Consider the following 23952-nt stretch of genomic DNA (forward strand, 5'->3'; position numbering starts at 1 on the left):
TGGATACGTCGAATAGCCCAGGGTCTCTCCTCGTCTAAATCCGGCACAGGTCGCCATGTTCAAAAGTTAGTACACTATTCTGTTATGCGGTTCTAATATGTTTTACATATTTTATACATACCAAAACTTAATAAACATCTCCAGTTAAATAAGATGGAAGCGGAATAAATATTTCTTAATATTTTCGAAGTATGTCTTTTTCTTTGAAAAAAATAGTTGATACTGGAAATTAAATGTCTATCAACTAGCTTCGTATCTGTTTTCAAGCTGAGCTAATTGTAGACAAACGGCGTAAGTCATTCATGAGACAGGGGTTGACGTCCGAGAAGAACGGTTCGTTCATTTATCACTACACCGTTGGCGTTCATGTAAAAGAAATCCTTGACAGTTGGAATTCGATAATGAGTAGGAGGAAACGCCGCTGACTGGTCAAAATGTCCCTTAAAACACAATTAATACCGCACGCCAGTCGTCATTATTCATAGGGGTGTAGAACATTAAAGGCGTGTTTCTTATCTTGATATTTATGATTGTTCAAATATTATTCTATTGTCTTGTATACAAGGGTATTTTATTAAACAAATATTTCAATATAAACATACACACCTTGTTTTATCTTACTCTGTATCATCGTAATATTACAATAATTTTCTGGTTTTATTTCATTTTAATAATAAATAAATATTACCACAATTTTCTGGTTTTATTTCTTTTCAATAATAAATAAATATTACCACAATTTTCTGGTTTTATTTCTTATCAATAATAATTAAATATTGCAACAATTTTCTGGTTTTATTTCTTTACTATAAATAAATAAATGTTACCACAATTTTCTGGTTTTATTTCTTTTCTACGGACGCGTATTGGGGTCATGCAAAATTTTGTAGAAGGTTTCGAGATCCTGCGATCCTGTGATACTTTCTCGAAATCCCGTGATCACCTGGTAATTTTCTCGAGATCTCAATTTAATGTTCTCGAAATCGCCTGAAAATTTTCCTGAGATATTGACATCCTGTGTAAATTTTCTCGAGAATTCGAGTTAATGTTCTCGAGATATTGACATCCTATGTAAATTTTCTCGAGATCCCGAGTTAATATGAAACCTTATATGATAGTGTTTCCACGTTTGAAGCAACCATTGGTCCAATACTTGGCACAAAATTTGATAAAAATAAAATACTCTAACATTTGTTACAAAGGAAAACTGCTAACTAATGAAAGAATAAACGGGCAATCGATAGGGCACCCATGATTTACATTGAATTTGAAATATGATTAAGATCGATAGGGTTCGTCGTCTTATGACCCCAATACTTCACACCAAATATGAAATTCAAAACCCTACCACGTTAGCTTTAATGTGTGACGCTTTGAATTATAGACATGCTTGTTAAATTTATTTCAGTTTAACGTGTGGGCGACGTTTAATTGAAAATGTCATTTTTTGCATGGTTTTCAGATCATATTTTGTTTTAGAATAAAGCTAGACACAGGGTTTATTGTCTTGTGGCACAAATGCTTCGGATCAGATTTTAAATAAAAAATCTTGAAAAACTCTGGGCTCTAACGCGTTCACAAGGTTTACCGGAAAATAGGAATAACGCCATAACAAAACGCCAGGGAGCCGAAAATAAATAGGGTTCTTCTGCTTATGACACTAATGATTCAAAAAAATTTGAACGATAGCCACGCAAACTGTTGAGATACGCCCACGCAGCATATATTATTCGAAAGCAAACTTTGGTTGTTTAATAAATTGAATAAGGAACAGAAGGTCACCGAATGCTGAATATCGATAGGGTTCGTCCTCTCATCGTCACATAATTGTGAGAAATAAGGACAAAGTTTGCGGAGTACTGAAAATCGAAAGGTCCCAGTGCTTCCACCACATTTAAAAAAGAAAAACAGTAGCCTCTATTGCGTTAACAAGTTTTTTCGGATAAGGGGGATAACTCCCGAACGATAAGGTGCGCTAGAAGCTAGAAGCGGCAGGGGCCGTCCTCTCATGGCCCCAATCCCCAATGCCTTGCACTAAACTGTAGGCTCTATCGTGCTATTAAGGATTTCGGGAAAGTGTGTGTGTGGTGGGGGGGGGGGGGGTAAACTCCGAAACGACAGGTTGTGGGGCGCTGAGAAACTACGTGTACACATAAAAATACCCGAGATCTCGAGGAAATTTACACGGGATGGCAAGATCCCGAGAACATTAACTCGAATTCTCGTGATCGTTAACACAGGATGGGAGATTCTCGAGAAAATTATTAGGGGATTTCGAGAACATTAAATATAGATCTCGAGAAAGTATCACAGGATCGCAGGATCTCGAGGTCTTCTACAAAATTTTGCATGACCCCTATACGCTCCCGTAATAAATAAGACTGGTTAGAAATGAAATGAAATGAAATGAAATGAAATGGGGTTTAACGTCCTACTGTTCTGCTCCTATACCGGGCTAATGAAGACGGAGACTGGTTCGAACGACACTTAATTTTTAAACCCAATTAGACTAGCTACGAGGTTTTAAGCTGAAATTGGAGCCGCGTTGACTCAGTGAGTAAGACCTGTTCGATCGCGGTGTTGGCCAAGAAAGTTTAACGGAATTTCCCGGCGTGAGTCACCGTTGTCAGTGGTGCAGAACAGAGTGTCTTGCAAGGGGATGTGTAGAGTCGTGCGGATGGAACGAAAAACCACAGTCCCGTGTACACATTGGCTTGCACGTAAAAGAATCCTTTGCAGTTGAAATTGGAAATATGACTAGGCCACAGCCCGGGCAAAATTGCCCTTATAATACTGTATGATACAGAACAGAGGGCCTTGCAAGAGACATTGTATAGCCGTGCGGATGGGGCGAAAAACCACAGTCCCGTGTACACATTGGTTTGCACGTAAAAGAACCCTTTGCAGTTGAAATTTGAAATAAGAGTAGGCCGTAGCGCCACAGTCGGGCAAAATTGTCCTTATAACACTGTGTGGTACAGAACAAAGTGCCTTGCAAGAGACAGTGTATATTCGTGCGGATGGGACGAAAAAGCACAGTCCAGTGTACATATTAGTTTGCACGAACCTTTTGCAGTGGGCCGTAGCGCCGAACTCCGGGAAAATTTCCCTCATAACACTGTATGCTGTATGCCCGTCTTCATTAGCCCACAGTTGAAGAGAAAAGCATGGTATTTCATTTCATTTTAAGCTGAATTTGCAATAAATAAACCAAGTTATAATGTGCCCGTTCATACATTTTCTGGTCTAGTATAGAATACTAACCTTTAAAACGAACGGAAGTCTAACGAACACAAAAGGTCACACACAACAAAAAAATAAGCCATTTTGTATCTAATTCTTGCATTAAATTTTGTGCATATTTGTCTACAAATGGTTTGGCAATACAGTTTGGAAATGGAATACATGTATATAAATAGTTATGAATCAGGATATTAGCACAAGCGGCCTAAATATTTTTGCGCTTCGACGCTGTTGATAGTGTAACATGATACAGTTAGGATAAGAAATAGTTGGACTTATATACGTATTATAATATATACTATACCAATACTGTTCTTGTATGTTTTCTGTAGCTCATGCATGACGGATACGGTGAAATTGGGTAAATGCGTTGAAGGTTTGACTTAACGCTTCACTGACTTCGAACAGTCCTCTGAATAAATTTTCTTAAACCCAGCGTAAAGGTTTTATATTTTTAATGTGATCCCCATAACATCACTGTTGGATATTCTTGCTATCACATTTGTGCTGAAATTCTCGACAGACCTAGTTAAAGGACGACAATAAAACAATTCCCTGTTTTATGCTTAGCAAGAATACTCAAAATACACACAGTTCAGTACGGTCTTGAAGCGAAGAATTTTTAGTAATGGCCTAATAGCCATTTCTCGCAGAGAGGAATTATGTTTCATGCACCTGAAGAAGTACACGGCATAAAGGTATATGTATATATATTACTGTAAATATATTTAGAGTCTGAGCCAAGTTGTAGATTTTGTGAAAGAAATGTGTAGTATCTAGGTTGAATTAGTATATTGTGATATTTAGTGTAGATGTGCGGTGCTGTAAGTGAAGGAATAAACTTAAAAACTTTAAAGACCTTGTAATTAAGATTTTAATGACTGTGTTTATTTATAACATGTTCTATGTGTAATAGCGATGCATGTAGACGAGCGACTAGAACTGGAATAACCAGGTGAAAACCTCTTTTTAGCAGAACATTTTGATACAAACGTTGTGCTGTATAATATAGAACTACCAGTTTAAACTGTGTATTTATCGGTGTGTTTTGGAAATATTGTTTGATTTTCAGGATATATGGCACCACTTGCAGGATAAGCTAAACAATTATTCTAACAAGGAATCCATTTTTCAGTGATGTTTGGAAACAGTTTCGGATACTAGTATATCTGATTAACCAAGCTTTCGTGGCGTGAGAAAAATAACATAGACGAGTTGGTTTGGATTGGATTGTACGAAGATTTATAGTTAAGTTCCATAGAAGATGGGACAACGAAGAAGTAAACCCATTGTTGGTGATACTATTACCAGGGAAGTCTATCATAGAAACCACGTTGGTCTTGCACCTGCTCGACGTGCTAACTATATAGCTACGTATGGAACACGTGTACTGGGTAGGTCTTATTTCATTTTCAAACGATTCCAGGGCATAGTAGGGTGGGACATGGGATGGTGTCCGTCGCTCCCGTGCTCAGGTGTAAAACTTTCCTCTAGGCTCTAGCCTATATTGCCCGTTAATTAATTATGCTCTCCCGTTTTTCAAATTTACATTTTTTGCTAAAATATCAGCGACAACATTAAAACTATGTCTGTTACAACATTTATTTGGTACCATCATTAAAGATACATTATGGGAGATTCGATAACGAGTTGGCAGTTCTCACTATAATAGTTAAAAACTAAATAATGTATAGGCAATTTGCTGAAAATTTTATTCAAATTGGTCCACTACGAACCGAGAACTAAGCGATTGAAATTTCCGCCTAGCCTCCATCACCATTACTAAAGTCAGTAGGCTACGATAAACAGCACAGTCTCGATTATCCATTTAATCGTTAAATCGTGAAGGAAAGTTATGCAGTAAATAGGCTCATAATCCACTTAAGATCGCAGGCTAGCGATGCCATCTAGAGATGATTATGGTCTGGATAGGTTAATTAATGTCTAATTAATAATTTAGATAACATTTCAGGCATAAAGAAAGACCTGCAATAGATAGATTTAGCTCTTGGATAATGTCTATTTAAATATATTTCATTATTTTACCTTTTTTTCTTCATTTATGCATTTTAACAAAATGTAGTAAAATAAGATCGAAATTATAACTATCCATGTGTTTGCGCTAAAGGTGTCTATACCCCCGGGTATGGAAAAACCTTGCTGTGTCAAAATACGAATTCCTCGTAAACTAAAGGGGTCGTAAAGTTATACCCTCGAGGGACGTAGATACGAGAATACATATTAATGGTTAGAAACCATATTTCTATCGCAAGTAGGTTTGTAAGATTCGTGGGGGTTCATCTTTCATTAATTATTAAACCCCTGGTGTTTGTATGGATGATTTTTGGTATCTCTGTCGGCAATTGTATAAATGAATTGCAACCATTTACGTATTGTACTGCTTATGCTCACAAAAACGAATTACGAATTAACCATAGTTTATTAAAATGTTGACGTTCAAATAAATGGATTCCAATTTGCAAATTTCACCTATTGATTGTTATGCCATTGCTGTTTATGAGGATGAATTACAAACTATGTTCACCTGAATGAATTTCCTAACACTGATTATTGAAATGCTGCAGGAATGAATTACAATCGACTGACTATTTAACTGTAGTATTTGATGACTCGTGGTAAAATGAATGGCGATCGACAGATCATTTAACTGGAGTATTTGATGACTCGCAGTAAAGTGTTCTGGTTTACATAAAGAATTACAATCGAGTGATTATTTAACCGGGGTATTTGATGACTCACAGTAAAATGTTGTGGTTTGCATAATGAATTACAATCAACTGATCATTTAACTGGAGTATTTGATGTCTCGCAGTAAAATGTTGATGTTTGCATGAATGAATTACGATCGACTGGTAATTAACTAAAGTATTTGATGATTTGCAACTGAATGTTTATAATGAAAGAGGTTAAGCCAAGATACTAAAGCCAAACAAAATATTTCTTTAAGGTTATTCACCTGAGGGTGTATAACAATGCAATGTGAGGTCGCCTTTTGAATGAAATCGATTATAGGTCACTTTTACTACGCAGTACCCCAGTGAACTAAACGTTGCCTCGTTCCGGGCTAATGATAACTGTCATGTTTTGGTTTTGTCTATTTTTTGAATGCTCCGAAACAGGACTATAATGTATTGAGAGGGAGAGAGAAAAATTGAGTTTAACTTCCTCTCGACACATACTATGTTATTTTTGGATATGATTCAGTTTCATTTCAATAATCCCCTTGCGCGTAGGGGTCTTCAGCAGTGGGAGTCAGCCGTGGGACCCGGAGAAAACTCACGAGGTTGGACAGGCGTGGACGAAACCACGTCACTTGAATCTATAACAGACATTATGATCTTAATCGCACTATTCATCCATCCAACCTTCCAAATGCACCCGATCCAATATTAGTTTACAAGGGGATAATAACGAAAGGAAACGGTATATAAAAGGGTAAACGGCAACCCATTTTTACCGTTCGCTTAATGTATGACTATGACCTCCATCATGGGGGACATAAAGACCAACACGGGGCTTTTGTTAGAGTTAGTTTACATGAACCTAACCCTAACCCTAAAGAAACATAGGTCCAGGGACAGTCGAGATAACTCCACAAAAAGAAAGAAATATTTTAAGATATTATGGATAACCTAGCTTAAAACATGCGCATCATCCCATAAGATATGCATATTTTGGAAAGATGACCTTTATTTTCATATGATAAGGTCAAAAATTGGCCGAACGATAAAAACGAGTTGCCGTTTATCTCCTTATAGGTCGATTTATGGAGTCATTATTAGCTCCTTTTAGGCGGTAACATTATTGGTACGGGAGCCAAATTCATATTATGAAATAAACTTTTAATTAAAGATTTAATTCATCGTTTTAATTAAAGAGCCATTCTCGATTATATTTTGGAGAATAAAACTGCTTAATTTTGTGTTAAAAGCCCTTAAATTCCTCTACCTTAGGGCCGAGCAACTAACTCAATATACGTGATACGTTTTCAAACAACTTAAAACCGCCAGTCTTCATCTGGAAATGAAGACCGGTGTTCCAAGCTGTATTTTATAGTGTCCGGATAAAACCAGACTTTATTTTATAAAAATAACGTGTAGGTGAAATTTACCTTTCGTTACCAAATACAGCACGTGGGTCATGCACTGTATAGACCTCTAAGGAACGGCAATAGATTATCAGGTCATCCAACGAAAAAGTTACTCCGAAATCTTAAAAGGGTTACTTGTTGGGATAAGCGGTTTTGACGGTCACATCCAAACGACTGAATAATTTGAGCAGAAATTGATGTATAAATACCATTCCTCTATATTTGGCGCTTAAATTTCATATGTACGCGGACTTTTATTTCTGAGACTTTGTTAAAATCGGGATGGCCCCTTTAAACCATGATAAGTATTGCGTTACATATTAGTAGATTACTATTGAAGGACAATATTGGTGTCAGTCATTATCACATATGTGATAGAACTAGTTAAACACATTCCAAATATAATTTTAACACAGAGATCATTCCTACGATAGATGAGTAATACAGGTGTCATGAATCGGAAGTGACGAACGTCAAAGGAAAACACGAGTTATCCCTCTATATAACTGACTGAAGTGACCAGTGATAACAGATACACGGCCTGTTCACTAATAAGGTATAGAATGAATAAAAACAAGGGAATGTACGGACTATTTCTATTTTTCTCTTGTTCTCTTATCTAATGACATTCAATTACTTTATTGAATTGTCAGATATCCTCTTACAGTCCCATATAACAACTTTTGGTCTTTGAAGTTATTATTAATGAGCAGAAATTCGGCCGTGTATCTGTTATCCCTCGTCACTTCCGATTCAGGAAACCTGTATTACTCAGCTATCGTAGCAATGATCTCTGTGTTAAAATTATATTTGGAATGTGTTTAACCAGTTCTATCACGTATGTGATAATGACTAACACCAATATTGTCCTTTAATACTGATAATGAGCTGATGATGATGAATTATGTAATATTCATATCAGAGATTGCATCGCATAGAATAAGTTTTGTAGTATATAACGTAAATAGGCGTGAAAAAGTTAACCAAATTCCTCCCCGGAAACCCAGATAATTTGAATGTCATTTCTAATAGGCGATTACTTTAATATATACTGTCGAAGCACAAAGTTATATAATTAACGGCTATTCCGGTTCCAATTATTGTTAAATACCTCTACGTGCAAGCGAATTATTATAATAAAATTGCATCATTTGTTAGTTCCGAAATTACCTAGTTTGTGTCGAGTGGACCTTAAACCCACTCCTGCACAGTCGTCCAAGGAACACACATCCCATGTTTCATGTCGATTGCACTTGACTTGGTGAAGCCTATAGGATGGGCTTCTTTTAAGAATTACAAGAACAACAAGATCCACGGTTCTATTTTAAAATTTGAATTACAAATAAACAAGATCAAAACACCATCTTGTGGGACACCATATAAAGTGGTAAGTATTCTGTTTATGCTTATATTTCGACTGTTTGGTTTTCAGAACCTACCACAAGAAACAAAGAAGCATTAAGAGTAGAGAGTGTTACTTTTAATATAAAAGAAAACACACCAAATCATCATACCAGTGAGTTTGATATTACTCAGCCAGATCAAGGACGTACTCCACAGTTGGTTGTAAGACGTGGACAACCGTTTGATATCACACTAACATTTAACAGACCTTATGATAAAAATGAAGATGACCTTCGCCTAGTCTTTCAGGCAGGTAAGTCAATCACCGCCGTTTTGAGCCAGAAAAATATTTGTATCCCAAGTATCCAGAAACGCGATTGTAAGTGAGAGATTAAGTTTTTAGTCCCCGTCTTAGCTAAGTCCTTGTTACTCCACTGACTGAATGAGGGCATTCACATTTCTGGTCGTCATTTATGGGATTTTGTAAAGTACAAAATATCGTGAATCATTAAAAAGAACCAAAATACAAAAATGGTTAAATTTACAAAGATATGAATTGAAAAATGCGCAACATTTGGTATCCTTTGACGATATAAACATGATATGGTCAAACCGTCCATAAACCAAAACGGTAAATGTTCAAATTGACCTAAAAGGCCAAACATTTGCTCTAAATAATATATTGTTTGTGGCCATTTTGATCAAATTTTGTCTAGTTTAAATAAAGGGCATGGTCGTGATAACTATCCAAATTTTGGTTTAAGGCCGTTTTCTGTGTAACCCATAAATATAAACTAATATAGTGCCACCGTAAATTTCAACTAAAATATTTTAATGGTGCTCTCTCCCTTTGTTAATCCAAGACGGGGTCCTAAAAATGATCAACGACTAAAAGATAGACATCGTCAGGATGGCAGCGTAGTGAACGTATCCAGTTCAAATAAGAATGATTGTTCTAAACTTGTTTTACTTCGTTCTCAGTTGGAAGGGCTATACTATATACTGGAAAACAACGAAAAACACCGGAAAACAACCGGAAAACTACCGGTAAACTACCGGAAAACACCATGTTATACTGAATACCGGAAAACACCGGAAAAACACTAAATACCGGAAAACACATTAAATACCGGAAACACCCTAAATAGGTAACCCGGAGCCTGGTGTTTTCAGGTATTTAGTGTGTTTTCCGGTGTTTTCCGGTATTCAGTATAACATGGTGTTTTTCGATGTTTTCCGGTTGTTTTCCGGTATATAGTATTGCCGAGTTGGAATGACAACTTGTAATGGCTTAAATAATTATAAAACGGAAACATCATAGCACTAGTTCATTAGGCTCAGTTTTCTATGTTTTCTGTTTACAGGAAAAGAACCACTGCCAAGTAAACAGACACATATTGAATTTGTTCTATCTGATGTTGATTTGCCTAAACAATGGGGCGCTAAAGTAGCCGAACAAGACAGGAATACCCTTCGTGTCACCATTTTCACTCCACCAAATTGTTACGTAGCTAAATGGGCATTTAAGATAGATGTCGTAAAGAAAGCCGACCAATCGACAGCTATTTATCGATATACACATAAAGAACCTATTTATATTCTATTTAACCCTTGGTGTAAAGGTACGTACAGAGAATATGTTTATATTGTGTCTACCCCTTGATGTAAAGGTACGTATAGACAATCCATGTATAATCTAGTGTTTAAGCCTTGGTATAACCGTACGTTCATTCGTTCGTTCCTAGAGTTTTACGTCCACCTCCACCATGGGTGACATCGTAGGCAAGTAAACGTACGTATAGACAACTATAGTGTTTATCCTTGGTGTAAAGGTAAACCTATTATTAAACTCCTACCTTTTTAATCAGTTTGTCATTCAGGAGCCCTAATAACAACGACTGCATCGGGAATGCGAGAATGGTCAGGAATACGTTCGCAATGGGGTGGAAAATAACTAACTAAGTATGAAGTACCAATATCAAACTTTGTGGAAGAAAACAATCATGACTTCTACCACCGGAATGTAACAATGATGACCAGTGGCCGAACGGTTAGAGGAGGGGATTCCAATCTACCAAACTTTAAATGTTTTATGTAGCATTAGTTGGGGGCTCTTTCAACATTTAAGGAGTTCGCGGGTTAAGGGAGCGGGAGCATTACACGGAGACCAGCGTGAATAAGCACAGGACTGTCAGTAACCTCAGCTATCGTTCAAAACTAATAGAAGAATGTGCACTGTATCAACTGTCAAAACACACGGAATCGAACAAGCTAACAAAGGGCTTACAATTTGTCATTGTTATATTACATAGACAGTTTTAATAAAAATAAATAATGAAATAAACTATTGAAGATTAGAAAATGTATTTTGCGATAATCCTTGACTTATCGACTGTCATCGCGCTCTTGGTGTCGAACATCTTCTTCAAACTCTTCAGAGTTTTAGGATGGTATAGAGCATTTCAAAAAACAGACAACAATGTGCCAAGATAGGTGATTTCAGAGACATACCACCTCCCCCCCCCCCAGCCAACTTCTATCAACAATCCACCAACTTTGTTTTAGGTGATTCTGTTATGGATAACTAAACCATGAAGAAATGGAGGGGTGTAATTGAAACAATACTTTGTAAATGTCCAATACTATCTTTTAACCTTCAACATGGAACACTTGCTTCATCTCCAGAAACCAGGGACATTGTTCTAGATTCATCTATGTCCTTCAGTTCCCAAATCAAATATGTTTGTTCGGCGTCTTATTTCAAGCTCCATAGAGTTAACAAAATAAAGAAGTATCTAGTATCCGAGAGTATACAGAGCTTACCACCCAATCTTAAATAACGCTTCACTGACTCCAAGTTCAATAGAGAGTCAAGTTCGGGTATTACTTTGATGAATCGACAAAGCCCGTGAGGCCGTTTTTATTGTTGATGTCACATGAAGTTCCTGATCTATATCGTGTTTAATTTAATGGTACTTCATTGTGACTATTCCCATTCAATTGATGTCGTTTCTTTGTATATATCTGGCCATAACGATAATAACATTATCGTAACTTAGGGGGTGGTCATATTAGTTTTGGAAAGGGTTATCCGAAGGCCGCATGTATTTGCTTGTAGAAAAATTACCTATATTGTGAATCAGTATAGTTTCACTCTGTGCGTTGGCCTAACGCGACTTCGCGTTCGAACAGTCTCCCAGAGTAAACGGCGCAATATCGTCTGGCACAAAAATCCAAATTCATTCATGCTAAGTATAATCTATTGTTTTACAGATGACCAAGTCTATAATGAGGATAGTGAAGCTCTAAAAGAATATGTGTTAAATGAGACTGGAAGAATCTACGCTGGTACCCATAACAACATAGCTCCTAAACCATGGAACTTTGGACAGGTATATACATGATTAATCGAATTTTGAGACTTATTATATTTGCTATTCATTAAAGTCTATTGATTTAATATGAATGTAAAATATGTAGATGGATAGGTTTGGGTGGATGTCTTTGCACTTTCAGAAAGCATTCTGGTTTAATATCTACGGATACAGAAAGAGTAAATATACCTTTTCTCTTTCAGGACATCCACTAATCCCAAAACTTATGGCCCGGAACGAGCCAGTACACGCTTCCACTTTCACAACATCCACTAATCCCAAAACTTGGCCCAGAGCGAGTCAATACACCCTTCCACTAATTTTAAGCCTTGGTCCGGAACGAGTAATTATACCCTTCCTCTTTCACGACATCCACTAATCCCAAAACTTGGCCCGGAGCGAGCAAATACCCCTTTCCCCTTTCACGACATCCACTGAGCCTACAACCTGGTCCGAGACGAGTAAATACAGCCTTCCACTAATTTTAAGTTTTGGTCCAGAACGAGTAAGTACACCCTTCCTCTTGCAAAACATCCACTTATCTTAAATATTGTTCCGGGACGAGCAAATACATCCCTTCTCTTGCACGACATCCACTAATCCCAAAATTTTATCCGGAGCGAGAAAATACACCAATCCTCATGCACGACATAAACTTATCCCAAAATAAGATAATCGAGTAAATACACCCATCCTCCTTCACATCTCATAATCCAAATGAAGCGATAATTTGGCTTGTATTTCAAAAGCTGGATCCATATGGCGACAGGACTGTTTTGTAAGCTAATGCTTGTATCAGCTAATTTTGGAAAACAAGCATTAAGAATCCTCATTTCTGATTTATATTTTTAGTTTGAAGATCATGTTTTGGAATGCTCTTTATTATTATTGGATATAGCTGGGTTAAATTGGACCGTTCGAGGCAATGCAGTTAGCATTATTAGAAAATTAACTGCTTTGGTAAGCTATCTGTTTTCAAAATTGAAGTAATTGTAAAATAAAAAGCCGATTCAGAGTGCAATTCGGATCGTTTTATCAAAATGTGATTAGTGCCAACCCAAAGATTAACATCAACCAGGTATACTTACGGCGTACTTGGGGAATAAAGACACTTTACAGTGCGACACGAAAACGCACTGTTCCCAGTGCGGATTTAGATGAAGAGAAGCCCTGGGCTATACAACTTATGAGGCCCCTCCCCCCTATCCCCGACCTCTATGACTAGCAGAAGACGAAAATGTGTTTTTAATCAACCAAGGATGAAGAAGGATGTTTAAGATTACAGTGCGTGTAAGAAAGGCTTATGAAAATGTCAAATATATACATCTTGGCCGGACGCACCTAGATCTTAAGACCCTAGGCTTCAACCTGTCCAGCCATATACTTTAATCCGACACAAACTGTTCCGCATGAAGCTACTAACTTATATAAAATAACATGGATAGTATGTAAAGGATGAACAATTGCGTCATCGTACTTGCATATGTAATCGGCTACTAGTATACAAAATTATTACATCAAATACAACTATGTATTCTGTATTTTTCCTTCGTTGCTGACGCCAAAAGCTCACGTGATTAGAACATGATAGGAGGATCGTCAGGTGCATCTCGATTATGAGAAACTCCACCGGGATTTGAGTTAGACTGCTTTGATCCAGTCTATGTCCATGTTCCTGAAGCAACGACCGCAAGTTTTACAACAAGACGAGATCAAGCCTTCTATATTGAAGATGGTCAATGTCAAGAACAACAATGTTATCCATAGACTGGAAGCCACGACAATATAACCGTTAACTTTAGCGCCTTTTTTCTGAATGGTTATTAACAATTACAGGTAAATGCTCCCGATGATGGTGGCGTATTGGTTGGTAATTGGTCTGGAGATTATAAAGGGGGCAAACCACCTTTATCCTGGACTGGCAGTGCTCCTATACTGGAAGAATTTTACAGAACTAAAATGCCAGTTAAATTCGGACAATGTTGGGTCTTTTCTGGTGTCTTAACAACAAGTAAGTAATTTATAAATATGATCTTTAAAAAAAGTGGGAAGACTCAACAACCGGTAAGAAATTTATAAATAAGATCTTTAAAAAAGTGGTAAGACTCAACATATATAACTAAGACCATTAAAATTTTTAATATTCAACTGCACACTTAGTATTTTAGCAGGGGATGACCACGTAGGTTTTGGTTACCGTTTATTTAACAGCTTCAGCTTCAGCAATACAAAGCCGGTGTAAATCCATGTCAAGTGTCTTGTAGATAGATCAACAATTTACAAAATGAAATAAATGAAATGGGGTTTAACGTCCTACTGTTCTGCTCCTACTGGGGCTAATGAAGACGGGCATACCCAATACAGTGTGCTATATGAGGGACATTTTGCCCGGACAGTAGGACTACGGCCTACTCTTATATCGAAATCCAACTGTCGGGGGATCTTTTATGTGCACGCCAATGTGTACACGGGACCTCGGTTTTCTTCCCATCCGAAGGACTAGACAGCTGTCCTTGTCAGGCCCTCCGACTTGCATTACTGACAAGGGGAAACCACTCCGGAAAATCTGGATGAACTTTCTCGGCCAATGCAGGGATCCAACAAATCAGATCATCTAGTGTTTCCATGAAAGCGGCGTTTTCATTTGTCTTTTACGCGCACGTCAATCGGACACGGGTGAACCTCGGTTGTTTGATTCGAAAGGCGAGGCATGTACACTTTCTTTGTCAGTCTAGTAAGAGCCGACCTTGACAAAATGAGAACCGGGATTGCAAAATCAATTCCCAATGTGCTTCTCCGGCCACACCAGGATCCGAACCCGGAATATTCTAGTCGAGAGCCACATTGCCTACCCCCCCCCCCTCGTTAAATAGAAAACAAGTGTAAATATATATACTAGGAATAAAGTAACTTTGCCATCACTGATCTAATTCGAATCGTTGAGCTAAACCTCAAACAAATCTAGAAAGCTTGGGGATTTTATTGGCCTTTACATCATGATATGTTGTATATAAATCTATTATAATAAACAGAAAACTATTTATATCCCACTGTAACATGATTATTTTACATTAAATCTAGTGTTTTTAGTTACGTCGGGTATTTTAAAATATATTTGGCATGTGGTAACTAGCTGGCATACGCGTTTTTAGAAATATATAGCGTCTACACCAAATATTTTAAAATTCTAGAACATTTTCTAGTAATGATTTATCTACAACAGTGTTCAAAGTTTGACCATATATCTCTGTTTTGGAGAGAGAGAGACACAGAGAGAGACAGAGAGAGAGAGAGAGAGAGAGAGAGAGAGAGAGAGATGGGGTTTAATGTCCACTTGAGGAAACCGGAGGACCCGGAGAAAACCCACAAGGTTGGACAGACGACCCTACTCCTTGTCACGTACAACCGGGGATTCGAAACCACACCAGTTAACTCAATGACAGGCCTTATGATACAGCGCGCACGTGCTAACCATTCGACCATCTACCCCCCCCCCCCCGTTTTGGAAGTAGCGGATGTCCAAACACCGTTCGTAATATAAAGCTTTCCTTAGTTTTAAGATGTAAATATTTTGTTCATCTTTATTTCCGTTACAGTTTGTCGAGCTCTGGGTATTCCAGCCAGATCTGTCACCAACTTTTCGTCTGCTCACGATACAGATGGCAGTGTTTCTATCGACATCTATTTTAACTCTGATGGCTTTATAGAAGAAAAACGAAATGTCGATTCTGTTTGGTAAATATATATTGTTTTAATCCATGCGTGCCAGTGTGTTAATATATAGAGAATTCCCTACATGTCTTTTTTGATTTTATTTATCACTCAATCCCTTGTTACATGCACAAATAAATAAATATAATTCTTTGCTATAGATTTCACTTTTACTGAACCTGATTACATTACGGCTTAGTGATACATCATTTTTTGACATCAATTCAACCATTGCAAAGTCCTTTATATTGACCCAGTGTTTCGATCAAGGCCAATTAAATAAAAATAGTTCCTTTTTAATAAGAAAGAAGTTACTTTTAATAAAAAAATAATGAACTCTTCTTTGAAAATAAAAAAAGTAGCTCCTTTTTGATTGACCAATCAAATTCATGTAAAAGTGATATCTCCTGATAATGAAATTTATCACACAAGCGATATCTACTGTAGAATGTATTATTGGTGGATATATCATATTTTCTTGTGAAGCTAAATGAGATCGTGTTCTTTGATGATACTGAAATATTTTCATGTATTCATAAAGTTTGAGTGTTAAAGACATTTTGAATTGTGTGTTCTAACCCTATAAGATTCTGCCGTCTAATTAACTTTGTGCCAACGTATTTCAAACTACCAATCAAAACATTACATCAATACAATACCTTGCCTAAGTGTGATAGTAAACATTTTCAGCTCAAATTAAGCAGAACAGTGGATAATTTGGTTTGATCGCTCAATGCTTTATAAAAAGATAAATGTGCAAGTAATTAATGCGTGTCATCTATTAAAGTTGGCATGTTACAATTATTTCAGGAATTTCCACGTGTGGAATGAAGTATGGATGTCCAGACCTGATTTACCAGCAGGTTATGGGGGATGGCAAGCTGCAGATGCCACGCCACAAGAAACAAGTGATGGTAGCTAGACGAAAATAAAATGATAACTTCCATAATTCTTAATTTTACTACAATTACTCAGCGAACATTTTTCGATTTCGGAATGGGTTTAATTCAGATTTCTATTTTAGCTTGAGGTTCTGGGAAGGTTTATTGTAGGAAATGGTAATAAATGTTGCGAAACCACTAAAACATGGTTGAGTATCACCATAATTCTAATATTATTTAATCTTTTCAGGAGTTTATTGTTGTGGTCCGGCTTCCATGACTGCCATTAAAGATGGCGAATTGGGCCTTCCCTACGATGGACCATTTATATTTGCTGAGGTAAATGCTGATAAGGTCTATTGGGTGACCAAGCCTGATGGATCTATGGCAACTTATCACGTAGAACAGAAAAGGTGAGTGGTATAGCAATTCACAGATCAATATCCATAGAAAGACCAATGTCAAAGTATTATTATTATTTATTCAGGTCGCAAGTTCGCTCCCGGTGTTGGACGGAAAAGTTCATTGGGATTTTTCAGCGTGGTTCCCCCTTGTCAGTGGTGCAGGACGGGGGCAGCTGTATATAGTCATTCGGATGGTACCAAAAACCGAGGTCCCGTATACTCATTCGCGTACACGTAAAATATCCCTTGGTTTTTGGAATTCGATATAAGAGTAGGCCTTAACGCCGCTGTCCGGGCAAAATTTCCCTCATAGCACACTGTACGGCGTGTGCCCGTCTTCATTAGCCCAGTTGGAGCAGAACAGTAGGGCGTTAAATCCCATTTCATTTCATTTTATATTACTTATTCAGGGTTGATATAAATACCTATACTAAACATATAAGTATTGTTTTTATTTATTCAGTATTGGTTTAAATATTAGTACCAAATTACCATTACGTGATGAGAGAGAAGATATTACAACAGAATACAAATATCCTGAAGGTAAACATGCTCACTTATTAAACATTCTTTTATTAAACTTTTAAACGGTTTACTTTTTGCGATATAACCCTGTGTTGAAGCGGACGTAAAACCAAAGTAATACTGCAGTACTATTGGTAAAGATAGACCTTCGTCGTATAATGATCAGGTCGCGTGTTCGATCCTTGCATTGGCCGAGAAAGTTCATCGGGATTTTCCGACGTGGTCTCCCCTTGTCAGTAGTGCAGAACGGAGGACCTGGCAAGTACAGTTGTCTAGTCGCTCGAATGGGACGAAAAACCGAGGTCCCGTGTATACATTGGCGTGCACGCAAAAGATCCCTGGCCAGTTGGAATTCGATATAAAAGTAGGTCATATTGCCGCTGCCCGAGCACAATTTCCCTCATAGCGCACTGTATGGCGTGTGTCCGTCTTCATTAGCCCAATAATCAGAGCAGAACAGTAGGACGTTAAACCCTATTTCATTTCATTCCGTATAAAAATCCTGTCAAAAGCCGAAAGAAAATATTTTGCCATGATTCGAATAACACTGTTCTAAGTGATTCGCAGAAGCTGTAAAAACTGATTCGGGATTATTGTCCATGTTATTGCGGTTGAAATTGACATGGATTGTTATCTGTTTATTTTTCAGGAACCCAAGAAGAAAGAACAGCTGTGCTGAGAGCTAATCAAACCGGTTCCAGTAGGCATGATATCTATGTAATAGGTGCTTCGGTAATTGAGTGTTTCTGACATTGTTAATTATATAGATTAGAATGTTAATAATAAATGTTCAGGTGTGGGGATAAAGATGCCACAAAATAAACTTATAAAGGCTGTGACTCGATGAGTAGAGCGTTGGCTCACTAACAAGGGGTTGGTCGAGAAATGTTCTCCATTCTTTCCGGTCTGGTTCCCTCTTGCCATTTGTACAGCACGGGGTCCTGCAAAGATAGAGAGAAATGGAGTTTAACCTACTCTAGACACAAACTAGGTCTTTCCTGGACTAACACATTGTTCAATTTTATTTCAATAATTTGCCTGTGCGTAGGGGTCTTTAGCAGTGCAAAGGCTGCGCATAGGGGTCTTTAGCAGTGGGGGGAAATCGGAGGACCCGGAGAAAACCCATGAGGTTGGACAGGCGACCCGACTGCTTGTCACGTTAGAGCAGGAAATCGAAACTACGCAACTGGACTCGGTGACAAAATTACTCAACTATCTCCTGGCAAGGATTGCCTGTCCAACCTCGTGGGTTTTCTCCGGGTCCTCCGGTTTCCTCCCACTGCTAAAGACCCCTATGCGCAAGCGAATTATTGAAATAAAATTAAACAATATGTTAGTCCCGAAATGACCTAGTTTGTGTCGAGTGGACGTTAAACTCCATTTCTCTCTCTCTCTCTCTCTCCTGGCAAGGAAAGGCGTCTGACAATTTAGAATTCGAGGAAGAGTATGATAAATACCCTTGTCCGAGTGATGTGTTCCTCACTGCACATCTCCATTAACCTGTCTGGTTCAGTAAAGTACGAAGTTAAACCCGGTTGCATTTCATTTTTCATTCTTTAATTGGCCTTTAAAAAGGGACTGAAATATTTGAAATTATAATGCTGCATTAATAGAGAACGGTTGGCGATTGTGCTGATTTCATGACTGAACGAAAGTGGATAAAGGAAATAAGCCTTTGATAACACACCTAAATTCGAACCCATGTTCAGTCATAGTTTCCATTACCGCAATAAATTCAAGGCTAAACGCCTTTCAATTAATTTTACAGGATATGGAGTTTGAACTAGTAGAACAAGATGATGTGTTTGTTGGTGAAAGCTTTGATGTTATACTGAAGATCACCAATACAGGCACTGAAGAACGTTATATACATGGACGACTCGGAGCTAGAACTATGTATTATACCGGAGTATCTGCCGACAAAGTGCGAACAGATACATTTCAGATGTTCGTACAAGGAGGCCGAGGTTAGTACATTACAAATGAAATACAATAATAATGTAGGAATTGATTGCATACAATTCTTGTTTTACTTCTTGGGCGACGCTCTTCATAAAGTAGGTTCATCGGGATTATCCGGAGTGGTTTCCCACTTGTCAGTGGTGCAAGGTGGGGTGCCTGGCAAGGACACCTGTCCAGTCGTCCGAATAGGACGAAAAACCGAAGTCCTGTATACACATTGACGTGCACATAAAGATCTCTTGGCAGTTGAAATTCGATATAAAAGTAGACCGTGGCGCCGCTGTCCTGACAAACTTTCACCCATAGCACACTGTATGGCGCAAGCCCGTCTTCATTAGCCCAGTCGGAGCAGAACAGTAGGACATTAAACCACATTTCATTTCATAAAGCAGCAACATAAGGCTTCGCCAATTCGAGTACAATTCTTAGAAATTACGATCGAATTGATGGACTTCGATTTTTTATTTGACGGCACAATTCCAAAATAACGGAGTACATGGTTCCTAGTTTATATAGCACACCCGCACTTGTTATTTAAATAGGAACAGTCGTAGTCTAGCGGTAGAACACCGGAGTCTCGACTAGAATCCCGGCATTGGTCGATAAGAACTTATGAGATTTTTAACCTCGTCCACACCAGTCCTGTGGGCTGACAAGCACTTTTTGTTGTGCACGTTAAAAAAATGAAATGGGAGTTAACGACCTACGGACACGTCAAAGAACACCTGGAATTGGAAATACAGAAGGCCACTGTCCCTAGCATTGTACACAATACCATATAAATAAAATGCTAGTCTCACAATGACTGACGTATTGTGTTGATCGTTTTACATCTAGTTATTTGTCATGGCAACATATACAGGAAATGTACTGAAACTGTAAACCTTGTTTGTTATTTCAGCAACGGAACAAAGAATGAAGGTTAATTACAAGGATTATTCGTCCAAGTTAAAAGATATGTGTATGTTAAAATTGACGGCAATGGCTAAAGTACAAGACACAGAACAAATATTTACAACCCAGGGAGATTTCAGATTGTGTAAACCAGATTTAACATTAAAGGTATGTTTATATCCTATGATAAGGTGTCTGAATCTGAAGTATTGGCGGGTATTATTAATATAAGTTTTCTCTATCTATAGTAGAGTTGAGATAGGAATTCTACTAATAATCCTTTGCACAATATTGCCCATATGGACTCAGACTAGCAATTATTTGCCCATTGACTTCAATGTTAAATGGCTGTAACATCACAGGCTGTAGCTCTTTGCTCAACATTCCGTTGGTTCCTATCTTTATAGGCACAATGGGGACCACATTTGGCAATCTCCTCATCATAATTTTGTAGGGGGTTGACCGTTTAGATTTTTTGCTACGGGGATTTGAAGTTGACTGGGGTGAACATCTCACTTCGGACACAATGATTCTCTGCAGAAAGACACTTTACACCCCCTATCCCTCCGCTGTAATATCATCAGTATTACCCAAAACTGCTATGAAATTGCAAATTTGATCCCTTTTCTCCAATTCTAGATCAAAAAGCCAACCACAAAATGCAGGAAGAGGGGAGAAAAAAATTAAGGGAAATATTGTCTATTTATAACTCGCACTACATCCATCATGAAATAAAGGGAAATAATTACTATCTTAGTCCATATTTTAGACATTTGCCTCCCTTGACAATTCCTAAACATGACTTGTATCGATAATTTCTGACGAATTCATTGCAAATAAACGCAATATATTGTATGTATTCTAGATTCCCGATGAACTCAAAGTGAAGAAATCATATGACGTAGAAGTATCATTTACTAACCCTCTGGCTGACACTTTAACTAATTGTTACTTGGAAGTTGAAGGACCGCATCTACTGAAGAGACACAAATATCCACAAAGGTATGTTTTCTGAAATAAATTATCTTTACATCTAAATACTGATGTGGTAATCCCTTCATGATTGAAGTCTGGGGCAATCTGATTAAAAAACAGATCTATATTTCGTTTCGTTTTTTTTATACTTTCGATGTCCTACACTACATGAAGATCTGACAAGTTATAGCCATGGGTCACGTCAGGGGTCAAAAGACCGACTTATGAACTATGACGTCAGACATTTGATTAACCAATCAGCATTGATGTTACTAGTGGATTACCCACAGTTCCGTGCAAAACACGCCTAAAGCTCGTCGTAACAGACCGTTTTATTGGCTTATCCCTGACACCATTCAGAACATGAGTTAAATAACAACTCTTCCAGATCCAAGTGTAGTAAAAACAAGTAAAACGAAATTTTGAACTATAAAAACGAAACGAAATAGGATCTGTGTTTTAACCAGATTGAGTCTGGGGAATTGTACCAGGGTTATTAAATTTGAGAATGGTCTACATAGAAAGCTGGTCTAACTTCTGATCATGATCATCTGAGGAATCAGTGTTACCCAAAACGTTGATTTGTAACTTGAACTGTTAATTGATGGAACATTTCCTTTGTGGTTCTAGTGAAGTCTTGGATAAAATTCCTTTTGCTCGTAGTAGGTGGTCTTATTGTAATAATATTCATAATTTATACTTTGCAATAATATATATTGTTTTAAATTCTAGGAGCGTAAAACCAAAACAGACTTTTGTTACCAAGTTTGAGATGACTCCCAGTACTCTTGGTGAGAGGGAACTCGTTGTAATATTTAACTCAGACCAGTTACTAGATATAAATACTACTCAAGTTGTAAATGTTGTTAACTAAATTCTCTCATCTATCTGAAGATCCTTCTTATAAACGTCACCTCAGTGGTATAAATTAAAACATTTAAAATAATCTAGTTCTGATATACAATACCGTTATTCTTAACCAGGTTACTAACTCAATTAATACCACTATAGCCAACACTTGTGGTAAGGAATTCGCTTTCCCAGTATGCATAATAACTTTATATGGATATTATTATTTTAAACTCATATTAAATTTACAATTTTACGGCATTTATTAAAAGCATTATATTCGCAATTGTTTTAAATTGCATGGTACTGTTGTGTGCTTAAATCTCCTTCTGAGCAGTAGCGGACTTGATCTTAAAACTGTCCCGGGTAACCTTCATCTAGTTTTAATTAATTACATTATGGGAGAATCGATAACGAGTTGGCAGATCTCACTATAATAGTTAAAAACTAGATAACGTAAAGGCAATTTGCTCAAAATTTCATTCAAATTGATCCGCTATGAACCCAGAACTAAGCGAATGAAATTTCTGCCTAGCCTCGGTCATCATTACTAAAGTCAGTACGATAAACAGCATAGACTCGATTATCCATTTAATCGTTAAATCGAGAAGGAAAGTTATGCAGTATATCGTCTCACAATCCACTTAAGATCGCAGGCTAGCGATGCCATCTAGAGTTGATTATGGTCTGGATAAGTTAATTAATGTCTAGTTAAAAATTTAGATAACATTTCAGGCCTAAAGAAAGACCTGCAATAGACAGATTTAGCTCTTGCAAAATGTATGTTTAAGACTGTTTTTCTGCAGTATTCTTATTTAGCCCAGTCGCTCATTATCTTTTACCCAGAGGCCCCGGTCCACCGGTCATTGCTCACATGTACTGACAGCCAATACTTCCCTGGGCGTGAACGTACGATTCCTCCAAAAGATGTACCAATTGTGTGTAAAATATAATGTCGTCATTAATATTACGGCTAGTTATTTTGTATATATATATATATTGTTGTGTTTAACAAATGGTGTAGTTTTAACATCCAGCGCTCTAATTCATCATTTTATATTATATTTTTATCTTGCCCTGTCTTTTTTATACTGATAATAAATTGTTTCTTGTTGTTTATGTATGGTTTCTTATTCTGAACGGCTGAACCTTGTTGACAAAGACTATAATGTCAATGAAATTCTATTGGGTATATTTTACACAGCAGGTTTGATAATACATATTATCCCATTCAATCCCATAAATATTCCGTTATTTTATCTATTGTACTATCATTTGATCTGGTGCAGCGGGCTTCATGTATTGGAGAATCCTTATTGGTGTTTAAGGATATTGAAATTGCAGTTGACCTGGGATAATCTTAAAGACGACCCCCATCCAAATTAACAGATTATGTTATAATGACATTTTAGTATTCTCCAGCTTTAAAAATGTGTTGACTTTAAGTCAGTCAGTTGACGATGCACAAATTTGGGGTGTGGCAATCTTACCAATCAATCAAAAACGGCGTAAATTTATCACAGAAAAGATTCTAGAAACTAAATAGTCCGAAAGCCGACAAGGGTTGTCACATACTTACACTTTAAGTCAATCTGTTGACGATGCACAAATTTAGGGCGTGGCAATCTTACCAATTAATCAAAAACGGCGTGAATTCATCACTGAAAAGGTTCTAGAAA

The 23952-nt window shown here is 37.4% G+C and overlaps 1 protein-coding gene across 2 annotated transcripts; it reads left to right on the forward strand.

Annotated features, from left to right (window-relative positions):
* The first annotated feature begins 3497 nt into the window (after nt 1-3497).
* Nucleotides 3498-23390, forward strand: LOC126815480 (annulin). 2 transcript variants are annotated; one of them, XM_050541150.2, is made up of 16 exons: nt 3498-3941; nt 4316-4637; nt 8787-9011; nt 10063-10320; nt 11972-12090; nt 12925-13032; nt 13909-14083; nt 15669-15807; nt 16594-16697; nt 16915-17077; nt 17532-17611; nt 18243-18325; nt 19362-19560; nt 20457-20617; nt 21315-21451; nt 22157-23390. In XM_050541150.2, the coding sequence occupies exons 2-16, from the start codon at nt 4508-4510 to the stop codon at nt 22296-22298; spliced, it is 2223 nt and encodes a 740-aa protein (XP_050397107.1). In that variant the 5' UTR covers nt 3498-3941; nt 4316-4507; the 3' UTR covers nt 22299-23390. The 2 variants fall into 2 exon arrangements, with proteins under 2 accessions (XP_050397107.1, XP_050397106.1); XM_050541149.2 differs by having other exon boundaries at nt 4379-4637.
* The last annotated feature ends 562 nt before the right edge of the window (nt 23391-23952 follow it).

This window comes from Patella vulgata, chromosome 3 (genome assembly GCF_932274485.2).
Source record: "Patella vulgata chromosome 3, xgPatVulg1.2, whole genome shotgun sequence".
Classification (NCBI taxonomy): Eukaryota; Metazoa; Mollusca; class Gastropoda; family Patellidae; genus Patella; species Patella vulgata.